Raw genomic sequence first — 27,875 nt, forward strand, 5'->3', positions numbered from 1 at the left:
CGAGCCGCAGAGGAATTTGATCTTGGTGTTTCAGATGTTTTCAGGGCTGAGTTTCAGGTATTTCATTGCCAAAAATAAACCACTGTCCGCAGCATTTACTAAAAGATCTTTATTCGCTAAGCCAAAAACAAATTTTGGTTAACAGTCATTCCATGATTAACTTGAGAAGCTGGGTTTTAAAATAGAAACATTTCAGCTTGTTAAAATCTGAGTTAAAAAATAAAGACTTTTTTTCTTGAGCTGAATCCTTTCATAATTCCTCTGATTTTCCACTTGGTTTTGGGTTGCGGGGGGAAAAGTGATTCTTTTCATGTCAAACAAAAAAAAACAAAACTGCAGTCTGAAAAGGCGTTGCTCCTCCCCATGATGGTCTTTGCGCTGACTTAGACGGTGGCTATCCTGTGATGAGGAACTTGCAGCGTCTGGAGGTTCGGGCAGGTGAAGTAAGGTGCAGGGAGGAAACATGTCGCAATTCCGTTGGAGGCGAAGGGCAGAGTCGGACCATAGAACACCTCCTCCTTCCCACCTCTGCTCAAGTCCAGCACCTGCAAAGTGAAATCTTGATTTAAAGTCAGGTTGAAATTTCACCCACAGACAGATCCCGGATCCTGGGACCATCAGAACCAGACTGGCCCATTCATATACCTTATGCTAAAGCTTCCCTCACCAAGCTCGTAATAAACCTCATACTAGAACCGTTTAAGTGACAAGTGGTGATGGTGCCAGCCAGAGCACATCATCTGGAGGCTCTTCAGTCTCACCTGGATGCAGGCCAGGGGCTCATTTGTCCAAATGGAGTAGCCCCCAACCACATAAATGCGGTCATCATGCACTGCCACTCCAGACTCGTTCTGACCTGCGGAAGACAGCACATTAAAAGACCCGATTATGACTTCCTGACAGCCAACAGAGGGCGCTTTCCAAGTTCAAACCTGCACTCATATCATGGAGTCATCTCCAGTCGGTGATTATCCCGCAGTGTGGGCCTCACTTGAGCAGACAGTAAAGACAGAGGGAAGCATCCAAGAGAGAGAACTATACAGTCTGTGTTTACATTGTTCAGCGTCTCACCGCCCACGCACTCCCAGCAGGGGACCTGTGTCTTAGTAGGTCTGAGTACGAAACTTCTGTTTGTCTCCATGTGTTTCCACAGAAACAGACTGTCAGCGGTGCAAATATTGAACATGAATTAAAACCACTTCAACGAACCTCTTCAGTGATTCTGATCGAGTCATCGAAGAATTTGTCGTGGCCACCAAAGTTCTGCGCCGAAACAGGTCACTTTGTCTAACCTGACTGTGCACGTGGACCAGGCATAAATCTGAGTCATATTCTCAGCAAAAGAGCCTCTTAACTGTAGTCATGAGGCACTGTGTCTTTTTTGAACAAGGTTTTATATATGTAGAGACAATGGTGTCCAGCAGAGGGCGGATGCTCATGACTTCAGTCTTGATTCTACAGAATAAAACGATTCATCCTCTGAGATGATCAGAGAAATACATTAACCACATGTGTTGTCACCAAACCTTTTAGAAGTTAGTTTCAAAGTTATTCTTATTATACTGCTGTTATTATTAGTACAAATAAAGGATTGATCTAAGCAAGACCTGGGCGAAGTGCGGCCCTTACACTGTGTTAATGTGGCCCCCCTGGATTCAGGGTAGAACAAAAGTGATCACAGGGAAATTACAATTTTATTTATTTATTATTATTTATATTATTTTTGTTATTCTAGTTATTCCCCAATCTTTTCATTAGTCTTTTGTGAGTATCTTTCTCTGTTAAAACACATTGTAATTGAAAATATATTTATATATATGCAAAAAAAAAAACATGGAGCTGGAGCGCTCCTGTTCTCCTCCTCACTACATTAATACACTGTGAATAAGGTTCATTTGGGGAGGCAGTTTTTCAAAATTCAAGACTCAACTGGTTGCATTTTAACTCTGGAATTTCACAAATTTGTGATTTAAAAAAGGCAGGAGCTGTGTCCAGCTCAACTAAGGTCTGACTGTCCACACATTCTCACTCCTCACAGATCGACTGTTTTCAAGTTTCCGTCCAATGTTGCCGCACGTTATTTCAGTGGTGTTGAATGTTTCCCAGTGTAATGTATAAAGAAGGGCCTAGGTCACTTTGGTGGCCATGTACTTCAGTCATGGTGGCAACAAGTGCTTACCATGAGTCTTTCAGCAGAAAAGGAGCACCACCCAAAGGCTAACCCCAACTACTGTCTGTGCGTGACTCCATCTCCGCTCCCCACCTGTGAGGAGGCTGAAGTTGCAGCGAGTCCACTGATCCAGGTCCATGCTGTAGGAGTCGATGTGGCGCACCAGGATCCGGTCGTTGTTGTAGTCCAGGTCGTTCCCCCCGAGCACGTAGAGCTGCCTCCGGACCGCCGCCATGACGTGGTAGACTCGCCTCTGCAACATGGGACTGCGGGACAGCCACTGGTCCTGCGGTGGGTGCGGGAGGGGGAGGAAAATGAATGGGAAGATTAATATTTAAGCATATCCATGCATAGGTAATTGATGTATGCTCAGTGCTGGATAAATAACACGACACTGGAGCTCCGCTTTGTGCTAATGACTTCCCTCCCTGTTTCTAATCATATGTTTCAGCCACTCCATTTTACACCCAGAATCCCTGCTCATTTCACTAAGTGTGTGTGTGTGTGTGTGTGTTGGATTGAGGCAGAGAACGAGTGTGTGTGTGTGTGTGTGTGTGTGTCTGCTGGGAGCTGACGGGTGGCCATCTGTTGAGGGTAGAGTGGGTGGGGGGTTGCTGGTGCTCTGGCAGGTGAATGCAGATTCATAGAGAATACAAATGAGTCTCTCTGCCATCCTCTCTTTCTTTTTAAGTCCTCCTTCCTCAGCTGTACAAACACAAACCCATATGGACTCACATATACACAGTGCATACCTCTACTCGACACACACCCCTCGCACCGCTAAACCACCGTCAACAGGCGGCTCACAAGCACAAACTGAACATGTGGAAATCCTGTTTAGTGTGAATAAACGTGCGGATCTGTCATCTTCACATCGGGAAAAGAGAAAGTCCTCCGCAGCCCAAAGGTGCGTTCTTTGTGATTGTAATGCCGATCGTGTTACACGGAACGGTGAGGTTTCCATTAATTTCCTCGTGAAAATCAATTAGTGGATTCTTGACACCTGCCAGTTGTGTAATCCATCACGGCGAACAGAAGGTTGGCATTAACGTTCCACAGAGATCCATTATTGTTACATGGAGGAACAGTTGGACAGATTTATAAACCCTTAATGGAGTCATAACGCGACTTTCACATGCAGTCAAGTTTGCTTGGTTCCGCTCAGGAAACTCACCGCGCTGCGTCCGCAGTACGGCAAACAACTCCCCACGTCTTGACACTTTCCAGACAAACTCTTTACAACCCCGTTGCTTCACCCCTCCGAATCCCACCTGGCTACAGGCCTGTTTACAGTTCTCCATCATGGTACACAAATACTGACTAAAGAGTTCCATGAAGCAGACAGTGACTTTGATGGTTGGATAATAAATACACAGCAATGATCTTGTAAGGAGTCGAGTACGTGTAGGGATTTAGGGATGCGTTGTGATCATTCTGTGCTGTCTTGTTTGTGTACTTTGTAGTGCTTCCAGTTTTCATTCTTATTTCCATTCCTTTTTTTAATGCTCTATTTATTACACATTATTACACATGGTGCATCATAGTCAGTACACCACAGTCAGCAAATATTTACTCAGAGCTCTGCTGTAATTGTACAGTCAATGCATCGAGCACACTCCTGGACCGAGCAGGATGGTACTGAATGTAGAACCAGAAGCAGTCGCTGAGTCGGATATTTAGTCATCATGGAGAAAGAAGAGCGATCAATACATTTTGGCACAGCAGTTCTTGTTCACTAAAGTACATGGGCCAGTGTACTCACTCAGTGTACCCGTAGGGTACTCGTAGAACGTGACGTTGAAGGTTAGAAGTAAGTTGTGTACAGTTTTTAATGTTTCAATTTATGCAATATATTCCAATAATGTAGCATATGGGAAATCCCAGACTCAGATTAGGGTGTGACCCGTTGAGTGGTTCACTTAGGACTCGGTGATAGATCATCCACTTGTTCCTTACTCACCTGATCGGGCTCGTACACCATCAGCCGGTTCTGGTACTGAGCTGTATTTGTCACACCGCCTGAAAGGGCAAAAAGTGTTTGCACCGATGAAGTTTCTTAAAGTGTTGTGCAGTCCAAGTACCTGAGACCCAGAGGAGGTTTTCAGCCACACAGCCAGCGTGACAGGAGAGGGACCGGTCGAAGGGTTGGACGAACATCCACTTGTTCCTCCTGGGACAGTAGCGCTCCACTGAAGGAAGGACTTGCCTCAGTTCATTCCTTCCCCCCACTGCATACAGGTACTGACCCAAAGCACCAAGGAAAAAGTGTTCCCTGCACGCCTTCATGGGGGCGATCTCAGTCCACCTGTTGGCTCTGGGATCGTATCGGCACGCAGTTCTGACGGCGCAAGTCCTTCCAGTGGCATGTTCCACCTCCCCACCCACGACGAATAGAAAGTTCCCCATCACAGCGACGCAATGGTGGCTACGTCCCGTGGGCATCTGCGCCAGCTCGCTCCAGTTCGACCCCCCAGCCACGCGGACGTGGTCCTGGGCGGCCGGGTTGAAGTAGCGTAGCTCCTTGACTCGGCTCACCTCGCGCTTCCGCCCACCAACGATGTAGAGAGTGAGGGATTGAAAGCGGGGCCTGGTGCGGGACGACTGGTGAAGGGGTTGGGCGAAGGTGCTGTTGTGGTAGTCCAGAGCCTCCTCCACCAGGGCGGCAGCCGTGTTGCTCGACTGGACCAGCGGATGACTCTGGGCCAGATGGTGCAGCGTGGAGACGTCCATCAGCCCATAGCGGACGTGTTGCAGAAGATCCTCAGTGTACTGGTACCGACAGTCATGTTCCAGCCAGAGTACTACAAACTGTGAAGGGAAAAACAAATGAAAATATCAGATATAAATGAGACAAAGCTTGAAAGATGAAAGATGTGAGGATATGAGGTGAGTCCTGGGTGGACTGAATGAGGGGGTCACCTGAGAAGACACCTAAATATCCTCCCAAAATGATACACTGGCCATTATGGATGGGCGATATGGAGAAAAAAAGTTATTGTGATAAATGTAATTTCGGAGAATCCATTTTCGTTCTATTCCATGTGTTGTACACACGACAGTCTCTCTTGAAACTGTTTCATGATGGAGATTATTACTGCAGTTTGTCTCCAGCATCATGATTTGTTTATGTCTAAATGTAATAGTTAACCAAGTGTAGAGAGGAGAGATTCAATGTTTCATGTCTCTCATAGAACCCAGTCTTTTATTTAGGGGTTAAATTGAGCGTCTGTCCGCTGTATCTCAATAAATGATCATTTAGTCATATTCTATACTCAAAATTGTGATGCAAACTGTCAGTCCTTTCTCTTGTGTGATGAAAAACATTTTCACAATTCTCTCTCCTAAAATGTTTTTCTTTGCTTTATTGAAGATTTCACTAATACTTTGAACGTTTTATAATTTGTTGATGGTCCCTAACTGATGCCGAGTCGTAGCATCAGCGCTGCCTGTGAGAGTGTGTCCACGATTAATGAACCCGCAGCGTAGCAGGAGACCTGCATGTGTTGATATGAACCAAGGCAGACGCCCGCGTCAGAGAACCTATGAGGACCACTCCATCTAATAAAACAAACACAGATCCAGAGACTCAGAGTCGACCAGTGTCATTATCAAAGGTTCCCTGTATTAAAAATAAGTTTTATAACTGCGATTGTGAAGAAACTGTAACAAGCCGGTGGCGACCAATGCAGTGAGCAAGCTCCTGTTGCCAGATGGTTACTTCGCACTCCGTGACGGTAAACTCTTCTAAGACTTCCAAGCTCTCGTTTGATTCCCCGACTTATCTAAATTCTCTAGGCGCTCGAATCCCTATTCAGCCGCATCCTCAGTTCCTCGTTCTTCCTCGCTCCATTTCTGTTTCTCCCCTTCACTATTCAGCCCGCGTGTGAGCAGTTTTCCCGTCTCACTTTGTTTTTCTCTCCGACGTAGTTATTTCCTGGTGTGTGTGTGTTTCCACCACCGAGCACTTTCTGTTTATTGAGCCTCATGAGCTCTCAGTGCATTTTTATGTTCTCCCATTTATTCAGGCCTGAATTCTAATTCGCCTCTCTTGTGTTCCAGACTCTTCCGCGTCCTGATTCCAGCGCCTTTTGTTCATTGTAGTGTTTCATTCATCGATTCAATTCGGTATATTACTCTCGTCTCCCGTGCCTTCTGTCGACCAGCACTTCCTGCACTTGAGTCCCTCCTTCCGAAATCATGACAGAATTGTCATCGTGGAGATTGTGTTTGGCGCTATATCGTGTATGATAATTTATCGCCCATCCCTGCTGGCCATCCAGGTCTATTTCAGTAACACTTCAGGTGAGCAGTAGGGGTTTAAAAAGTCAAAATAAGAGATTGGAAAATGACTTTAAAAAAACCAAAACAAAGTAAAAGACTAACAAAGGAAAAGCAAGTGGCGGACTGCTAATCATAATTATTTTCCGAGACAGCTAGAGGCTGTTGTGGCAAGACTGAAACAAGCCACGGGCTCTCCACACCGAGGCATGCTTTTAATAATCAGCAGCATTCAATATAAAGACTGTAAATATCCAGCGGCACACTCCTTTGTTTAATGCGGGCGAGCCGGGCCGCCGCGGCGCCGTTTAATTGAACTTGGAAGCAGTGGAAGGTTGTTTAGCGGCGGCGAGGTGTGAATGTGGGCGAGATGGTGAGGGAGATGACTGTCAGTATTGTCACGGAAACAAACCCGCCTCTTGACATCACACGCTTGCCGTACAGGACTGTCACATGGAAATGGGCTTCACACCTCACCTGTGCGTTTTTAAATACATAAATTAGGGGTGAGATTCCATTAAAAAGTTAATCTAATTCATTAAAGAATTTGTGATGAATTAATCTCGATTAATCGCAGTTTAATGGTATAAGAATATTTGCCACAAGAAGCCACATTTTTCAATTTGAATGAATTTGGTATATTACTGAATGAAATGATGGAACCATACATACATTTAAACACAAAATATTACTTATGTTGCCTCAGTTTGACAATAGCACTATAAATCACGGTGGTGGCTATATTCAAGTGTTTATATCACCTTATTTAAACTAAAGCTCTTTTCATGTCTTGAAAATATTTCCATAAGAATCTCATGTACATTCAGAGTAGTTGAAACTCTGGCCATTGTGTAGCAAAAAACATCCCTGAACAAAAGCAAACAGTCTTCTGTTTGCTTTTGTTCAGGGATTCCTCCATGTTTGTTGTTGTTGTTATCACCCTAGCTGCCACGTGTCTTGTGCATCAGTGTGATCAGTGGACCAGGAACTGCTGCACTTACAAAGGTTCCCTGTTGTCAGGAGAGCAAACTGTTGAATTAAATTCAATTTAAATAAATATTTTAACGTGTTATTTACGATTAACTTATTCATCGTAACACGTTAAAGTCCCACCACTAAAATAAATAGATGGTGCTTTCTAAACTAGTGTGAGGTTTGTGATGTGTCACCCCTCTGTGGAGCTCCGGAGCCACAGCATGTCAGCGTGTGTTTGTATATGTGTGTTCACCACAGCAGCTGACTGCGAAGGTCACGCTGTATCACACAACTTCCTTGGGGCACAGAATAAATCCACCCCCCGACAGAAAGGAGCGTGTGTGTGTGTGTGTGTGTGTGTGTGGGTAAGGGATCGGAGTGGAGGGGGTGAGCCTCATGAAGGAAGAGCAAAGGATGCGGAAAAACAAAGGCGGAGAAAATGTGATTTCCAGAGAGTGGGAGCAAAACTGGGAGTGAGGATGATTGACGGGACGGGCGAGCGCCGCTCCTCCACCTTCTCCACAGCCCTTTTGGACGCCGGACCCCGCTTGCCTTTGGCTTCCGTCTGATGCTGAAATTAACCTTCTGGGGGCGAAGTGAAGGAGGCCCAAAGCAGCCTAATCACAGGCTGATTATGGCGGCGGCGGCTGGGTAAAGGGTCAGGGTAATTGTGCCATCAGAGGCCTGATTGTTTTCAATCAGACGGCCGGCCGAGTGACAGCTGGGGGATTGGGGCCCTGATGGAGCCGCGGTGGGCCTAATCAGAGAGGAGAAAGGAGAGAAAGAGAGGGGGAGTCGGGGGCCGGCTGATTGGTGCAAATGAACAGTCAAAATGGCAAGTACCCATCCCGGACTGCACACGCACCTCAGCACATTAGAGGCACGCTGGAGTCTTTGACATGCAGGCAAAGCCTCAGCGCAAACTGACACCTTCCTATGTGTTCGCTGTCAATCCAGGTGGTTCTGTACGGGTCAGTCGGGAGCTGGACACAAATCTGCGCTCGCACTCTTGAGATTTAAACCCACGTTCAAACATATGCTGGGGAGGTCATTTAGTACAGCAGTTTCTGCCAGAGTCAGCAAGAGTTGAACTAAGAAAGCAGATAAACACAGAACACCAAACCCACAACCTTCTCACAGATGTGATGATCTAGGACTAGGGATGGGTGAAAATGTATCGTACACGATACACCGCCGAGCACAATCTCCACGATGACAATTCTGCATCTCACATGTGCCTCACATGCGACACACTCGCTGCATTGGACTTGCACACATGAACATGACGAGACCATGACGGCGCGCCGCGCTCTCCAGCTCTGCGGAGTTTGACAGCCGACACCGGCGTGTGACAGTTGGTTATGGTTGGTTATTTTTAATAAAGGGAACCTTTGACAATGACACTGGTCAACTCAGAGTCTCTGGATCTGTGTTTGTTTTATTAGATGGAGTGGTCCTCATAGGTTCTCTGACGCGGGTGTTGACCTTGGTTCACATCAAGTCTCGCTGGAGCCTCAGCGAAAAACCGTGGTGAAAATATATTGGATATTGGATGGAGCTCCGCTCCGGTATTGGCAGCAGCGTCCCCGATTAGGATTCAGTGATGGCGGACACACTCTCACAGGCAGCGCGAATGCTGTGACCTGGCATCAGTTAGGGGCCATCAACAAATACTAAAACGTTCAAAGTATCCGTGAAATCTTCAATAAGGCAAAGAAAAACAACCATTTTAGGAGAGAGAATTGTGAAAATGTTTGTCATCACACAAGAGAAAGGACTGACAGTTTGTATCATGATTTTGAGAATAGAATATGACTAAATGATCATTTATTGAGATACAGCAGACAGACGCTCAATTTAACCCCTAAATAAAAGACTGGGTTCTATGAGAGACATGAAACATTGACTTACTCATCTCTACACTTGGTTAACTATTATATTTAGACATAAACAAATCATGATGATGGAGACAAACTGCAGTAATAGTTTCTATCTTGAAACAGTTTCAAGAGAGACTGCAGTGTGTACAACACATGGAATAGAATGAAAATGGATTTATAGTGATATTTATCATTATTGCAGAAATTACAACATTTATCCTGATAACTTTTTTGTCCATATCGCCCATCCCTACCTAGGACTAGGATATGCGTGTGTCGCTCTGTGCTTGAGTAACTGACAGTGTTTATTTGTTTTCACACGTTTGTCCTCCTGTTGTCATGATTCACTTTTATTTTGATCCTTGCCGCCATATTTGTTTTCTCCCTCTTCCATGTTTGTCGGAGCTCCCTGTTGGTAATGGCACACGACTGGAGCTAATCTACAAATCATCTGCAGATCCTTTTAAGCACCTTGGTTCCAGCAACGTGTACCAGATCGACTCCTTTCGCATCTAGGTAAATTGGCTTCCGCGTTCATTCATTCTCTCTCCTGCTCACTCGCTTGTTTTCTGATCCTTTGGTTTTCCCTGGTGCCTTTTCATGCTGGTGTTTTGTTCTGATTTCCCTGAGTTTCCCTGTTTCTTCTGACTCTGTATTTACACTTCATGTCAAACCATCGTGTTAGCATTTCTATTTTCAGATTTGGTTTGGAGATGCTTTCTGTTTGGACGATTCAATTATTTTATTTTATTTTATTTGTATCATTGTCAAAATGAAATATTGTATTGCTTCACAACTCGTCTCCTTGTGAGTCTCCTATTAAGGCATTGTGACAGTGTGATGACTTATCAGCATGGAGTAGATTTGGACAGGAACCGAGCCAATACCGTGACATACAACTGCTTATGTTCTCAGTCAAACCTGTAGATCACTGGTCTTGGCTTCAACCTTGAGAAAAATCCCTCTTTCAAAGCTCACTCAAGTGCGCCATGCCATACACCGCCACCATTGGTCAGCTGCAGCCAGAGTGGTGAGAGCGCAGGGGTGGAATATCTTTAAAAGTAAGGCGCGTCAATGAACAACAAAGGAGCCAGTTAACCAAGTATTGGTCCACTCTAGAGTGAGTCTCACCATCGAACACGTGGGAACCAATCGGAGTGAGAGTCGTAGCAGTAAGTCATTCATGCAAGAAAGCATTAAATGTTTTTGTCCTGCCTTCATTAAAATGATGGAGTTTCCTCTTGCTTCTTTCTAACACATGGATTCAGGTTCATGGGTAAACGCAACACAAGTGACATGCTGCAGTTAATAGTTGTCTTGTGTCTTGTTCCTAACATCAACTTAGCCATAATCGCAGCTCTGAAATGACTTATTTCAGTATGTTGCATTTTAACTAACTGACAAAAAAAGACAAACCATAATAACAAACATTGTTTTTCAACATAGTTATGTAAATATCAGACTCAGTGAGATGGTCTGAACATCTTACTATGGCATGACTCACTGTGTTTTTAACTTAACAGAGAGATACATGCGGTTTCTTGACCTTGTGTCTCATTTTATGACTTTTTCATTCTGTATTTTAATAAATGAGTATTAATATATTTAAATATTGTTTTATGCTGTCAATCTTTGGACTGAAATGTAACAATGCCTAACTTAAACATAAAATATTTTGACATATAATCATCGCAAAACTTCATATATCATTTCACAGTATTTTTTCTATAAGAATGTCACTACATCTGGTTCAAAATGTTTCTTTTATTCCATTTGTTTTCGATCCATCATGTTTTATTTATTAATGTATTATTATTATGGGTATAATTTTTTCATGCTTGGACCTCATGCTCATAACACATGCAGAGACACACACTTCAGCATTTTAGTCGTCTGACTAAGATGGAATTGCAACAGGAAATTCACAAGTCTTCAGGCTTTTGTTGTTTTGGAACAACTATAAGAGTTAAATGATCATAAACTCGATACACTTATTTTCCCCTTGATGAAGTTAAAGTAATGATATTTCAACTCATAATACGATGAATACCAATTTTTGTCATGAACTTGATGAACTGACAACTGACAAACAAGCAACATTTCTTTAAATGTCAAAGAATATTTTACTGGTTGCTGTAGCTACTTTTAAATCCTAACCAAATCTGATGTTTCACATGGGTTAGGGTTAGGGTTAGGGTTAGATTTCAGCATATGTGCTGTTTGGGGCAGAAATTAAATTTACCTACTGTTAAGAAGCATTATCATCTTTAAATGATATTTTTGTGTCAGAAGAGAAAATCCTGTCTAATGGGCAGTTTGAAGCCACGCAACCCTTTGAAAGTGAGAGCGTGGAGGAATGTCACTTTAGAGCACCGTAAGCCATGAGCCAACACAATTCCTGACTCATGGAACTTGTTTTATTGTATATATTATATATTTTTATTAAGTCGTCGGCCTACTGTTAAAAATCGCAGCTGTATTTTTCACCTGATGAAAAACAGAATCCATGAGAATGAATGAGTGATGTGACAACCGTGTGCTTGTTCGGTACCTTCCATATCTCCTCCTCACTCAGAGAGGTGAGCCGGTCGCTCTTGAGCACCTCTCTAAGGAGACGGTACGGCAGCTGCAGAGCCTCCTCCTGCCGACTCTGGCTCAGCTCGGACAGGTGCTGGACCAGGAAGCGCACCACGGCCTGCTCCAAAGCGGGTAGGTGGAAGAGGTCAGCCACACGGTACAACTCCAGGTAGTTCACGCTGCTCAGCTCCTGCAAGACAAGCGCATGCAGATGGACACGCTGAAACCATTCCAAGACAGATGTCTGAGCGTTGATGGAGGTCGATGTTAGTCCTGGTAACTACACACTCATCATGGTAATAATCCAGAGAGACCACCGCGAGAGGAGGCCAGAGCAAACTGTGTGCTCCGTCTCAATAAGACAAACATACCTCCACTTTTATAGTCCAGCTTCAACACACGCTGGAAACGGCACACGCTTGTTGTAATAGCCTCATATGTGCTGTACTCACATCCAATGAGAGCTCATTTTAATACCACAGTTAATCAAAAAGCAATTACTGGAACAAGGTGAGAGGTAAATAACGGATATTGAAATTGTGCTGGTGGAATAAGACTGCCATCTACTGGCGGCAAATATAAGCGTCACAGACTCAAATACAGCATCAATCCGCTTTGCGAGTGAGTGCTCAATAATATTTGACATCAAGTATACAACAATATGGAAAATGCTCACTCAGTTAAAACCAAAAGTGAATTCATGTACTTTAAATATTTATTTCATTATTTCGTTATTTGCTGACCCAGCATTTTACATTTGAATTTAGTCCATTTATGAATAAGTAAAATGGACATAATCTCCTTTTTATTTCTGCATTTCCCATCAGGGGTGGCCTCTTCGTATCCTCCTTTTCTACATCAATGAGCCACACTGGTTGTTTTCCTCTTGCTCCTATGTTTCGTTCAACATGTCCCCTGACTCTGCTCTCGGCATGTCCAAACCATCAGGTCAGGCCTCCCTAACTTTGACCGCTTTCATACTGAAAACGGTTAGTGTTTGCATCCTCACCGCTTCCTCAGCACGGTGGCATAGGACACAGAATGACTCCAACAATGAAAAAAATCATTTTGTGAATGTGTGTACCTCAAGTTGCCAGTGACAACAGATAATAGTGAGCGTCATGCTGTGCAGGTTCTTCCTAGGGTTTGTGCAGCACCAGCATATGTGACATAGGTGGACCAGTCTGAAAATCTGTGCAAGACGCCCAAAACATGCTCCGACAAAACATACTTGGCTTTTCTTTCCAAACATCTTCACGAGCTGTAGCTGTCTCATCAAATAAGTATCAAATTATTTAGCATCATGATCCAAATAACAATGTGTAGAGTTAATTATTTCTAGTGTTATTATTATTCCATGCATAGTAATGCAGTGATTTGACTTTACATCTCAGCATTTTTTACTTCATTCCTCAAATATATATCATTTTTGGACTACCTCAGTGCACTACAAGGAGTAATTGTTGTTACAATGATGTAATATTACGTCTGCTTGTAAAGAATGAAAGGCAAAAATGAAACAGAAATGAACATTTGATTTGCATAGAACAGCAGCAGTAGTTGCAGTAACCGACTGCAACCGCCTGATGGCAGAAGAAAGCCAATAGTTTCTTGCCTGTCAGTGCAGAAGCGCGTCAACAGATATCGGTCGAAGCACAGATAGAGAACGCGATGACCAAATAATTCTATGAATAAATGTGTTGTATATAGTTTATTACAGTAGGATGAAGGCCTTATATTGAGCAGACAAGCGTCCTGATCAATGGTTTGACAAATATTGAGTGGGTGTGTTTTTGTGTTCTCATAATTTTATTCAGTGTTCTATAAAAGATCTTGCTTTTTTTAGGTGACAGGGCTATAACATTTACATTATCATGTTTCATAGTTAACTTTGTGGTGATGGCTAAAGCATCTCAAAGAAGGAGAACATCAGTAATATTCGGCTCGCAGCTTACTGATGTTCCAGCAAATGAGAAAAAATACAAAAGTCAGAATGATTCATGTTTTGATGTTGTAGTCAATACAATATTGAATATTGAGTGATATACTTCATTCATGAGAGTGGAAAAACATTTAAAAAAAACAGTGGAATTGAACATAAAATAGCAGGTATTGTAAATCAAATAGTCCTCATCAGAAATTGAAATAGTCATTAATGTGCAGAAAACGAATTTAAAATCTCCCATTTGGATTTTTTTTATGACCCAAAATTTTCAGGAGAACAAAACGAACTGTTTCACAAAAGCTGTTTTCATAAAGTGTTCAATTAACTGTTCAGGCCAGACGTTCACATAAGAGCTCCACTTAAGTTAATAGCAATGCAACATCTCAATATGGTGGCTCAGCAGTTCCCTTTGCATAATGGAGCCCCTGCGTGTGTGTGTGTGTGTGTGTGTGTGTGTGTGGTTGTATGTTGTTGTTGGTCACCTGGATGAGGTAGTGGGAGCACAGACCCAGCAGCTCCAGCAGCTGAAGGTGGCTGCCTGCCGACAGGACGTCCTGGATCACTGCAGGCTCCAGCAAGATCTGACCGATGACACAACACTTGAAACATACTCAAACACCATACAACATATGGTGGTGCTGTGTGAACCACGCAAAGTGGATTTGTTGCTGTGCTGCTGTGAATCAATAGTTCAAATGGTAAAAAAAGGAGAAAGAAAGTAGATGAAAGTAGATGAGGTCTCATGAAACAGTGACCTGACTTTCAGAGGCCACCAGATGACACTGTCTGCTGTAAAATGTTTGGATTTGAAAAACCAATTCAATGAAATCTCACATCATTTCTAAACCAAGAGCGCCATCTAGTGGCAACTAGCGAAAATTAGGACACTGTTTCATGAACCCTGCAATACAGTTTCAAGACACCTAATCTATTCATCACTACTAAACATTAATTTCATAATTTTAAAGCCCATTTATGTGCGTTATCTGTGTTCATTTTGTCAAAGCTTACAGGCACAGGCATAATAGACCAGTACCAGTGCTACACATTTTATTGAACTCTGTGTATGAGTCCCTTTGCAAACAGACACACACATAAACACACACATCACATATCACGCCCATGGTGTGGAGATAAAAAAAAATGAGGCATGAGATGTTTTTTTTTCAGAAAAAGTAAACTAAAAAAAGGATATTTTAGTACTGTATGTTGACATTTTGTTTTTAAGGTGCTGTCCCTCTGCTGCTCTTCCTCAGTGCCAGACAGACGTGTCCCACCAACATGTCCAAACCTATCTAAAATGACTTGGATTCTGGTGCCTCGCTCGATCAGGGTGCTTTTCTCAGGCAAGCTGCGGTTAATTTTACGACTGTATGACAAATTTGAAAGTCTAGTCTCCCAGGTCATGTTCGATATTTGTCTCAATGAGTCAGCCGTTTTACCGGAGGCAACTCCAGACTCTGGAATCCACTGCATTAAAAAGACGTCCTTCCTGGACACGGTCTCGACCTCACAAGGAGCAACTCCAACTCTACACACACCTGCTTCACTTGTCTGTCTGCAATGATCCTCACATCATCCATTCATCATTCATTCTTTTAATAGTTTCCCAGCAGAGCTCGGCACGGGTCCAGTAAAGCCAATGATATCTATGCTCCCACTGATGGCAAGTTCCTCCACTGAAAATCCTTGAATTTCACATTGTCATTTCAGAGATTCATTATTAATGTGACACACAAAGACAAAAGACCTCAGGCTTTACAGCAGACCAACAACAACACCATTGAGTCAGAAGATCACTCATGAGGAGCTACAGAGGAGGCTGGACAGATTGTCTAGTTGATGGAGCCGCTGCTTGGCCCCAACTTGGGTTGAAGTTCTGAGATTTCTTATTGGGTTAATGAGCCTGAAACTGACTCTGTAGAACAGAGGATCAGGCAGAGAGCACCTTTTCTATCAGAAGCAGGTGAGGTAGAACAAACACAGAGGCGACTCCACCACACGTGGCACTGATCATGTGGGCTCCATCCTGCTGCATTAGCCGGCACCTCTCCAACCCGGCCCGCAGATGACATCTGGTCAGGTGGGTTTTAGCAGGTCATTATTTCGGGAGGGGGGCTGGGGGATAAGCATATTGCCCTCATCTCATCTGGTATCATCTCCGCTGCGCCGACAGGAGATGAACAGACCAAATCAGGATGTTGCTGACCTACTTACACCGGCTGACTAAATCAGTCTTTGCCTTTTCAGAGCTGAAATAAAATTACTAGTAATTATAAAGCCGTGGGCGTCACAGACTGACAGAGTGTTGCGTAACAGCTGGCTGCTTCTCTGCCACCGAAGGTTACAAGATGTGATCACATCCGGGAAGTGATGTAATCTATTATTATTATTCCATTATTACGGGGAAAATGGTGCAGAGACTTTGACTTCACGATGCGTCCTGTGCTTGCAGCTGAAAGACATGTCTTTTGGGCTCAAATCCTTTTTTTCGGATCAGCAGAGTTCTGGCCTGTAGTCAATCGGCTCATAAGGCTTCTCTTCGGATTAAAATGTTTATCTCCAAAGCCCACGCTATAGAGTGGAGGGCTACAAAATATATATATATATATATATGTCTGTTTTTTTAATTGTATTTGATAAATCATGGGATCTACTTTCAATTAGTCAAACAATGAATGAATGAATGAATGGATGATGATCTACTGTAAAGCATTGGCGCGTCCTTGACAGCATCTTTTGTTTCAATGTTTTCCTTCCTTTTCCATTCGCACTGGCTCCTCATCCATCAGTTCACTTTAGCCCCAGCTTACACACTATCGATAATTCCACTTCACCTTCCATCCAGCGTGGAGCAAAATAAATCTGCTACCCTCATTCATCTTCCGTAGATTCGATTACCATTGCTATGTCTTTATAGGCCCAAACAAAAAATCAATCATCCAGCAGCAACAGCTGACTTATACCAGGAAGCACCACCACAATAGGCCGCTCCTCAAATCACAACACTGTCTAGACCTAGAGCTTACATCACCAGGGAGACAAAAAAATCTCCCAAATAACTTGATTCATTTTTTTTAAATCCACATCATTTTAATGTTGAATACTGTCATACAAACTTAAGTGGCAAGACGTGTTTTTATTGCTATCCTAGTACACAAACAGGGACAGTGCTTTCAATTTAACACTCTCTCTGTGAGGTGATAAATAGCTTGTTTATCTATCAATTCTCCTGACAAGTTTACTCTCAAACAGGATTCTAACCCACAACCTTCTTGCTGTAGCTCTGCCCACTGCTCACCGTACTGCTGACAAAGATATGATATATATGATAAAAATGTTCATTACATAAGGTAAAAAGTTGTTCAGTCAATATCCCTGTGTCTGTGTGGGCAGCAGTGTGAACACAGCGATTTTGGGCACAAGTTGCCGTTGGCAACGCCATTGTTCTCAGCTTTGTTCAGGCTCACCTGTCCAGTGTAGGCGAAGTCTAGCGCGTGCTTCAGTCCAACGCTGGTCACTCCTTGCAGAGTCACTTCGTCTGCCTCACTCTCCACCATGCACAAGCTGAACATCGCCTGGTGACACGCAGCAGGAGAAGTGAGGGGTTAGCTTCCGGGTGGGAAACAAATGATTCGGCTTCAGAATGGATCACGACACCAATCGCAGACTGTCGATGAGACGCTACATGAGTAATGGTTCAATTATCAAAGCTATTGATTATTGCAAAAAATGAATACAGATCGGCTATTTAACTGAAGTAGGTGGTTTACTTCACTGGTTCTGTGTATCAACCTGCAGATTAAAATAAGAGCTTATAGGATGCAACGTTAAATCCCAGTTTCAAAACTGATCGGACCCTGATGCGCAGTCAGTACTTTCAGTTGCAGACTCCTCCTTTGGCCAGCAGCACACTCACACTCTCTCACACACACACACACGCTACCATCCATGAGAAATCAAAGCGACGGCCATGGAACAGGAAGCCGGGGCCTGCTGTGACTGAGTCCTGCGTGCCGCTCACTAATCAAAGCTATCGAGTACTTTCTCTCCATGTGGAGAGGTCAGCCATCGACCAGGGGCCGAGCAGATCGCCGCAGCGTGGAAGAAAGGAAGAGGTCAAATTAGGCTATGAAGATCTCATCCCATGTCTTTGTGGAGGTGGCAGCGCCAGGGCATCTCAAAGGGCTGCAATATTGTTAATAATGCAAGGGTGTGGGTTTGAATCTGAGTGAGGTTTAACAGTGTGGCACTGTAGCCCACTGTACAGTCCCTTGGAATAAAGTAGAACGGTTTTCATCCGTCTAGAAAAATAACTTAAGAGCACTACAAATGTTCAGGAAGTACTCCTATTGTAACCGGGAATATATCATTACATATGGTGGCATTTCAAACCAATATTTTTAAGGCTTCATTACCATCTGTCTCCAATAGGGGTGGGCAACTGAATTTCTTGAGGGGCCACATGATATACTGTGGCTGCAAGGATGGAAATGAGATATAAAAAAACATCTTAGAAAAAAGTAAAAAAGTAAAGCTATCAACAATTGGAATATTGCCATGACAAAAAGAAAATGAAGTCCTTAAAGAGCACAATGAACTAATAGGTAATAAAATAAGGTTTTTGTTAGCTGTCAGACGCTTTATAGTTTTATAGTTGATCTTTTGAGGGCCGCCTGTGTGCTTGTCCAGTTTTATAATAGAGCAGCTTGACATAGCTAGTGACCCAACAGAACTCGTGGACTCAAATACAGCTCTTCACCAAGAGCGAGTTATGAGTGGAGGAAACTGGATTCAGAGAAGGCGCATGTTTTGATTGGGGGTGGGATTTGATTTAAAAAATTAATTTAGTTAATAACAGAATTTTTGATTTATTCTTGTCAATTAATCGCAGTTTAATGGTATAAGAATATTTGCCACAAGAAGCCATTCAAGTTAAATGAATTTGGTATATTAGTGAATCGAATGATGGAACCATACATACATTTAAACAACAAAATATTGTTTATTTTGCATCAGTTTGACAACAGCACAATAAATCACGATGGTGGCTATATTCAAGTTTTTATATCACCTTATTTAAACTGAAGCTCTTTTCATGTCTTGAAAATATTTGTATAAGAATTTCAATTTTATCAAAATTTCAAGTAGATTCAGAGTAGTGGAAACTGAAAACTGAAAACATCCCTGAACTTTTGTTTGCTTTTGTTCAGGGATTCCTCCATGTTTGTTGTTGTTGTTATCACCCTAGCTGCCACGTGTCTTGTGCATCAGTGTGATCAGTGGACCAGGAACTCATGCACTTACAAAGATTCCCTGTTGTCTGGAATCAGAATCGGAATCGGAAACAGAATCGGAATCAGAATCAGAATCAGAATCAGAATCAGAATCAGAATCAGACTCAGAATCAGAATCAGAATAGAATTTATTGCCATGGTCAGTGGGGGTCCCACCAACTAGGAAAGTGCTTCGAAATTAAGTGCTGTTAAAAAATATATTATTATATTATATTTAATATATTATTACAAAATACAAATACAAATACAAATAAAAATACAAATAAAAATAAAAATAACAAAGGCTGATCACAAATTCAACAGTCTGACGGTCGAGGGGAAGAAGCTGTTCCTGTGACGGGAGGTTCTGGTCTGGATGGACCGTAGCCTCCTGCCAGAGAGCAAACTGTTAAATTAGATTCAATTATCTTAATTTTTTTGTAATTAATTAAAGTCCCACCACTAGATTTGATGTGATCTTGAAACCAGGCCTTATTAAGAGTTCTGCTCTGATATCAAGGCAAATATGCGTGAGGGAGGAAAGATATTATGCTTGTCTGACTGAATCAAGGAAAACTCCAGAGGCCTCAGGACTGGATTAATGGAAGCTTCCTTCAAATGAAGGGAATTAAACACAACACACATACAGGGGGGCTCCCAGTCGTGTTGAGCTAAAGCCACAATGATGAAGGCAGATTCAGCTGGGACTTCCTCCAGTGGTCAGCAAGTTAGGTCAGATCCTGACAAAAGATTGGTATTTTTCTCAAGCAAAACTAAATCACTGTCCACCTATTTTAGAGCTTCAACTCCTCTTCAAGCCACTCAGTATCCCACTGGTAAGTATTGTGTCACGACAGCCTGGAGGGAGGTCAGTTCGAACAGCATCCCGGTCAGTCATGCAAAAGATATGCATTCTTCCAAAAAAATCAAATCAAATCCTCTCTAATTGTGAGCAGGCACGAGCTTTGCCTCGCTCCTGCAGCCCTCAGCATGCTGAAGAGGATGGATTTGACTGGGAGACATGCTGAGATCCAGCCAAGCCATGCGCATCTCTCCTCAGAGCCACGCTTTGTTGATTCATCACTGCGCTCATTTAAAAAACCCTGCGGTCCACGAGGCACAGGATGCCCTGCAGCCATCGATGAGAGCGTCCGAGATGCAGAGGCTAAGAAAAATGGTCCTGGTTTAACAACCCCTCTCGACCAATGTCAGTGGTCGAGCTTGGTCACAGAGAGCCATCCCTTTCAGCGTGAACACCCTTGACCTTGCTCAGGCTCGGTTAGCAGAGACAGATCGCTCCTCTGACTTAAGTAATACATCAAGACAAAGTGGTGCTCTATGCAGTTCTTTCACATGACGCTGCAGCAGGAGCTCACTGCTACGGCTAACTACCTGCAGGCACATGTTTCCTCTGTTGTCTCATGTGGTTAATAGTAGACTGAACCTCTGACTATCATCGTCACAGTACAACTATTGTGTAAGGACTGATTTAATAATGTGGCCAACTCTTAAAGGGAAAGTTGTTCATCTGCTGGGACAATTTGTACCAACAACAATTTGAATAGTATTTTGTTTTCATACACTACACATGAATTACATTGTGATTCAGATGAATGTGAAACACCGCTCGAGGGACCAACTTTGTAAACAAGCACAGGTGAGTTTATCGAAGTGGTGAAAGTCATCCGCAATATCAGCGAACATTAGAGTGATCTGTCAGAGGTTTTTGAGGTAGACGATGTATTTTTATTCAATCCTCGACGCACTAGAAGCAATGACTCAAGCAGTGAATATCAGAAATGAAGGGTCTGACGCGGCCTCCATATCAGTGAATGGTGAAAATGAAGACGAATTGGGTGTTATACTCTCTTATGAAGGTCAACAGTACAAACAGGGGTGTACTATTTTCCTGGTCAGTTTTGTCACCCTTGCTACTCTCCACCACTTTGATGATATGTTCTAGGTTATTTACGTTTGAAAACCGTGGGTATTGAAGTCAGTTTCAAGACCTGTGTGAGGCAAACTTTCAGGCGATAAGGTTCTTGCTCAGCAGTGAAATGATCGCTGCAAAAGTGAACAGGCTGGTTTTTTTTTTGCCAGACGCACTTGCGTCGCAGCTTGGTTAATGGAAAAAGTTGTGTGTGTTCCCAGCGAGGCTCTATGACAGTGGAAATACATTGACCATAACTGCATTGTTTGAGCGTCAGGAGCCGAGACAGAAGGTGCTCAACAACCGTCAACACCGTGACATTAAAGCAGCCCTTCACAAGGTCACATGAAAACTTTCAGGTCAGCACATAGCTACCACCACCACCAGTTCATATTAGTTTGTCGCCTAGTGTTAACTACTGCAGATGCGACGGCATACTAAAAGCAAGGGGCACAGATTTATGCCGATGCTGTGCTTTAGCCACAGTATGAAAGCTGCTGTGCAACACTTCAGAGGGACAATCGTGTCTTCATGTGTGGATGAACTATCTGGGGATCCTCTTAGCGCTCACTAAAAATGTCACGTAAAATAGTGGGCTTCAGAATCTCACTGCTGTGATATCACAAACGTACATTTCCGTTTGAATTTTAGTCTTCAGCACCAAACCTTTGCAAACCATATTTCATATTGCATATTTATGCATAGTTCCAGAGCCTTGTCAGTGACTCTTAAAACATTTACAACTTCATCATTCAAACAAACAGACCTCATTACAACCCATATTGTGACATTTATTTTATGTATTTATGCATAATGCAACTTGGTCTGCCAATTCTGAGAATACATTTGCATGTGTCAAAGAAAATAAAATACGAGTGTGTGAGTGTTTCAGTGAATCAGAGGTTTATAGATGTAATGTAATGGCATTTAAAGAGGCAGGTGACACATTTGGGACCTCGCCCAGGTACACAACTCACGCTTGGTTAGGTATTTCATTACAATCACTCAGCCCGACCGGCTTATGAGTTAGGAGGCTCGCTGCATGCGCACAGGTGTTTGTTGAGTGTACAGTCAATAGGCTCACTAGAGGGGAAGCAAATGGAGGAGTCAGATGACAAAGTTGATGTTATTAGGAAACAGAGGAGCACAGGGAGCGTTCTTCCTGACTGTGGCAGACTGATTCGATAACACCAGTGCTAGGAATTGCACTCGCTAAACTTGGCTCTGTGCAGCCGGAGAACAAAAGAAAACACAAGGCAGAGAGGAGTGAATCTCGCCTACTCTCTGTGGAGAGAAACAAAAATAGCACCTCCCATGGGATCTATCAAGGCAACATACTATTAATCTGCTTCTCAGTTTCAAAAGGGATTAATTTTTCCTCCCTAATCCCTTTTGTGTCTTCAAATTGAATCTCATCGGTGCACTTTTCCCCAGTGGGCCACGATCTCTATCAAGCAGGACTAAGACCTTGGCAGGTGAATCAGAGGGCTTCGGTCTGGTGAACTTATTATTTCCATAAAGCAAGTTGGAAAGGATTTATGTTGGCCTGGTTGGCACCAATCAGGTATGCGCCGCTGGATTATGCCACCCTTATTATGCCAGCACATTCCCATGTTTTAATTTGGAGACAAATCCTTCAGATCCCAAGAAGCTGGTCTGGTTTTCCACTTCATATGGTACTGAGTTCGAGTCAGAAAATGTATCAATCAAAAGAGATTGAATCATACAGCGCAATGGTTGTGTCAAAGACCTACTTATTTTATTTTAATACTCACCCGAAAGTAGTCACTGCACGCTGCTAAGACAGCTTTGTGTGCATGGAACTTTTGTTCACCGGCCACCAGGGTGACGTCACAAAGCAGGCCATCTTTCCTCTGCTGGTTGAGGGCAGAGAGCACCGAGTCCTGGTGGGACTTTGACTGGCAAAGCCTCTGTCCTGTCAGCATCTCCTTACTGCAGGATTAGAAGAAAACATCAATAACAAAACACTCACTTTTGTTATACCTATGCTGCTGCAACTCACGTTAAATTAGGTACAAAATTAGCTTTAAAACTACTTTGCAAATGAAGGGCAGACACCCCATGCATTCAAAAACCAAAAATGAATATGATAATGTCATGGTTTCTTTATTTGCTGTTCAGTTTTGAACATACTCTTTGATACTGATGATGTTGAGAACTGACATCTTGAAACTTCAGTTTTGTTGTTTTTTTTCTTGTAAACAAAATAAGAGACTAATAGAAAAAAAATGGTTTTTTTTTTCCAAGATTGTTCATAACAATATTTGAGATTGTGTTGAATTGGCTGAAGAAGTTTTTCCACCACTGGATGTACAGGATAAAGTAGCTATTGGTCTCAGGATTTTGAAGTCTTGTCTGAGACCACACCTACTCTGTTGTGATAAGTCAGACACAGACACCACAGTTCAATGTCAAAATCAAATGACTTTACAAAATAAGAGTTGATCACAGGTTGAAGCGCGGCTGCAGGTGGGAACTACTTTGATCGTCACTAGTCACTAGCTTAACGATTAGTCAACTAGTCGATATATGAGGTTTACAGATTTAACATGGCAACATGTCTGACTGTAATTGTTATATATAAATATAGAAGCTAAGCGCATAGTGCTAAATGCTGTATTGAATGCCCACAATGTTGTGCTTTAGGCATGTAGTGGAGCCTCTTCAGTGCCTTATTCTAAATAATGTTCTAGACAGTATCTGTTATGTTGGATTGTTGGAGTAAATGTTTGCATGAGGAAAGCATGGCCACTCTGGTGTTGAAAACATCTCCCTTTAAGTCACATTTAAAACAGATACAAAATTGACTGCTATCCTATTTAATAGCGAGTTAACATTTAAATTTTAAATGTGAATCCTACTCTCATCATTTTGGGTCGCCTCAGCCATTTGTCCTCTTACTGTGGATTGTGCTAAGAGAGTGGTGACTCGGTGATGAGTCAGTTCATGAAAGCGTCAGTGACAAGCAGTCGACGATAGTCGACCAGTTGTTTCAGCTGAAGTCTGAAGTGAAAGGGCGAGAGAGACTGAGTGCAGTGGCGCAGAGATGAGATGTTATCTAGAGGACTCCCTGCAAGGCACTTATTTCTCCTTCTTTTCAAAAAGCTTCTGAAAAGGCTAGATTAACTTTGGCTCATTGTCAGAGGAATGAATAAAATAAATGACTGTCATTTCCCAACTTTCTACTTTCATCACTATGTATCAGAATTAAAAAATACTGAACTTAATTTACTTACTAAAAATGATCATTTGTTTGTCATTCACATATTCATGACTCATTGTAATTATAAGACAATCTGAGTCAACTATTGAATAATCTCACACAAACAGACGCCCCCCAAGCGCAAATGATTGACGCATCCATTGCAAGTTCAAAGGGAAAGTGTAAACAGTCATTTAGCTATCGTTTTGAACTTCAGGGTTAAGATCCTGTTTTGCCAAAAAGCATACTTAATTCTCCCTGGCCCGGATTCAACTATGTGCTACATCCTTTCTTAGCCATTCCTTGATCTGTGAGCAGAGTCCAGTCACGTAAATCACCTTCTTCCCACCCCAGGATGTTTGCTTTTCGTAAAAAAGAAATTGGACCGAGGTCATGTGATATACAGCAACTGTCTTAATGGAACATTTTGGTCATGTCTTCCCACGCAGCTTATCGGTCTTTATTTTTCATTACAGTCAGATCTCCGTACTCAATGATGTTATGGCTAATTTGGTGGGTACTTTTTAAGTAATCCAATGAAAAACTTGTCCGACGGAGTCATTTATTTTATGATATTATACTCCATAGTTGAATGTATGGTGGCTAACTGATGATGTATGTATGTATGTTTGTGTCTCAAGATGGACTGGTGAAGGATTTAGAATTTGTCTTTGAAGCTAAGCAAACACGCTAATGCTGAAGTTAGCCTTCAATAAATGCTTAATGCTGCCCTGCCTGTGTTTGAAATTCCGGCACCTTGGATTATTGAGTTTGACCTTCAGTTTTGAGTCAACACTTGCCCCACTTGAGTTAAGAGATTGATCACGGCGGTGTCGTCCGATCACTGCGGCAGTCAAAAACTCAGCGTCCACCACACTCATCATCCATCAACTTGAGCTCGCCCTGCTCCATTAACATCACGTCTTCCTGTCCATCCAAATTCGTCTCTGCCCACTAACAGCTCTCGACGTCACTCTAAATGCAGCAGACTGCCAAGAGGCTTGCTCTGTCACCTTCATGGTGATGGGGCGTGCAACAGAATATGTGTGTGTGTGTGTTAGTGCACGCTAGTATGAGCCATAAGCCGGAGGTGGGATGAACGATGAGTCAGGCTGCTTGTTTGGAGGTGGGACTGGCTGGAGGAAAAGCCAGGAGAGAAAAGGACAGATTTTCTGCTGCTGCACCAAATAAAAAGAGGAAAATTCAGACTTTCACAACTGAATTATGTATATATATATATATATCAGAGGATCATAAGGTGTGATGATTATCCAGCAATACGTTTAATCGCATTACGCATTTTTCCGGTGCCAACAATTGTATCAGTGCACAGCTTTCAGATGGCTTTCACAAGGAAGCTCATCCCAAGTGTTTTATACCCGTGCGATAGGTATTCATTGACGGAAAACATTTTTTCATTGTGAAATATTCACCAGTAATATTGTCACGTAAACTTAACAGAGTTCTGTGCTTTGATACATAAGATGATGACTTTTGTAGCCCGAGACAAAAACACGGCAGACGCACAGCAAGAAGAGAGCTCTCTCTGTTATTTTAAGAGTGAAATGGCTATTGACATTCTCATTCAAGTAAACATCGATTGTCTTGTTTTGTAGCAAAGAGATGGTTAAAGAACGTCTGCTTGTTCGGCAGGAATGAATGAGCAACGGCCAGAAAAGATTCAACAAAGACAGGGTTGTAAACCCCCTGCTCCACTCAATCTAAATTGGATAACTGCGGCTCATAAGAGGGAAGCCTGTCTGTCTGGAAAAGATTTTTTAAAACATGGGCTCTCTCTGACTTAGCTAAAAAATGCTGCAGTAATCCAGGATATTCCCAGTGTTCTCTTTCTATTCCTTGCGCATGAGGAGTCATATTTGCCCCCTACCTGAGGCTGGGTTCAGCAGGCATGCCCCTGGACAGATGAGAAAGGGATGCTGGAGGAGGCGGGGAGGAGGTGCTGTGTGGCTCCGGAGGACTGCAGTCTCCTCACTGGGAACATACATCAGTCTGATAAAACACAACAGGCTGTCAGTTCAACTCCACTCCACTGGGATTCTGTGTGACAAGCTGTAATGTGATGTGTAAGGGATGATGCAGCACATTAAAACCTAATGCTGGCGATTCGTTTCCCATTCACTTGTAATGATTTCTACGGTAATTGCCCTGCTAAAGAGAAAGTTCCTGCTGTAGCGACGAGCCTGAATTTGATCATCAGCAACAACAGAAAAAAAACCCTGATCAGCAAGGATGCAATCTGAAATTCAAGCTGCAGTCTAGACCAGTCCCTGCTGATGCTGCAGCAAATAATGGAACAATAAGTACATCACAAAATTTGATTTGTAGTGGGACGTTTTCAGTCAACAGCTGAACCTTTCTTCAATAGTCGTAATAAACAGTGTAACTGCAACACAAGACACATTTGTCTACATCTACTTTATGATTAGAATTGAAAAAAAAACAGTCATAAACCGGAATGAACAAGATTTAAAGTCTCTGGTAAATATATTTTGGGTTTGACATTTACAAACTGTGCATGAGGTTGTGACTACCTTTGGTATTCCCATGTGCTCGATAAGTGTAATGTTTTACTGGAGCAGAAATATATGAGTGTGCACAACTGTATCCTCTGAGAACATTCACCAGCAAATCCATTGATCCATCCATCAGTGACCTTCAGCTGCATGGCGACAGGAACAGCGACCGACTGAAGAAGGAGAAGGAAAACACCTTATCATTTTCAGATCCCCAAAAAGTGCAGCACAGCAAATCAGCAGCATCCCAATCTTACAGCAGCTTCCTGGATTGTTGATGTACCATCCAAAGACTGTGCCTTGTAAGCAATTTCAATGGCAAATATACGTTCAGCTTTCAGTGGTTCAGGAAAACATGGCCACAAGGTGTATTATATTTAGGACCTGATAATCACAGGGGGCCATTGTTCTCTCTGGAAGACTATAATCTCCTGACCACGCTGGAATATTTCACGCACAAGCAAGCTCCAGTGAAGGAGGAGGGTGAGGGTTGCCAGATAAGCAGACATTTACTGTCACTTTTCTGAAGCGGCCAGCTGTCACAGAGTCTCCTAGCAACAGGCCAGCGCCTCGCACCACAAACTCGGACAACACAACCCTGTTGCATCCACCAAACCTCGCACACACTGACATGTCCGCTACATGCACGGGCTTTGTACGGATCTCACCCACAGTTGTCATTTGTTACTTCATGCTCCACAAGGTTACGCACCTCATATGAACCCGCAGTGTGTCAGCGCTGGCTTGGTTGTCTCTACGGCAAAACGCCCGGAAATGTGTCCGATGTGGTGACTACTACATCCGCGTCGGGTGAAGACGAGCACAAAGATGCGCTCACTTGTCAAGGACGGTTTCAGGATCCAGTGGAGGACCTAAATTGTTGCGATGTAACTCCGCCTCTCCACGATGGTCACATGAGCAGGGAGTACACACAGCGCCCCCTGCTGCACATCTACAACACCGCTTCTTGGACAACCTCAAGTGCAAGTTGAAGGAATATGAGTCTCTAAATATGGGAAATAAATATGGGAAATAATGTCCAAATAAGTTAACAATAACGTTAACATGCTGCATGTGTTTCTATTGT

At 42.9% G+C, this 27,875-nt stretch overlaps 1 protein-coding gene across 3 annotated transcripts; it reads right to left on the reverse strand.

Moving 5' to 3' along the window:
- Positions 1-94: 94 nt before the first annotated feature.
- klhl32 (kelch-like family member 32) lies at positions 95-27,668 on the reverse strand. Of its 3 annotated transcripts, none has more exons than XM_053880525.1 (12): positions 27,501-27,668; positions 26,898-26,961; positions 26,143-26,246; positions 22,807-22,984; positions 17,296-17,403; positions 14,308-14,406; positions 11,855-12,070; positions 4,252-4,978; positions 4,131-4,189; positions 2,264-2,456; positions 762-856; positions 95-545 (listed from the first exon to the last, which is right to left on the reverse strand). In XM_053880525.1, exons 3-12 carry the CDS (start codon positions 26,163-26,165, stop codon positions 384-386), a joined length of 1,860 nt encoding a protein of 619 aa, XP_053736500.1. In that variant the 5' UTR covers positions 26,166-26,246; positions 26,898-26,961; positions 27,501-27,668; the 3' UTR covers positions 95-383. The 3 variants fall into 3 exon arrangements, 2 of the variants coding, with proteins under 2 accessions (XP_053736500.1, XP_053736499.1); XM_053880524.1 differs by having other exon boundaries at positions 26,143-26,264; XR_008416213.1 differs by lacking the exon at positions 4,131-4,189 and having other exon boundaries at positions 403-545; positions 26,143-26,264.
- Positions 27,669-27,875: the final 207 nt, after the last annotated feature.

This window comes from Synchiropus splendidus, chromosome 12, assembly GCF_027744825.2.
Source record: "Synchiropus splendidus isolate RoL2022-P1 chromosome 12, RoL_Sspl_1.0, whole genome shotgun sequence".
In the NCBI taxonomy this organism is placed as follows: Eukaryota; Metazoa; Chordata; class Actinopteri; order Syngnathiformes; family Callionymidae; genus Synchiropus; species Synchiropus splendidus.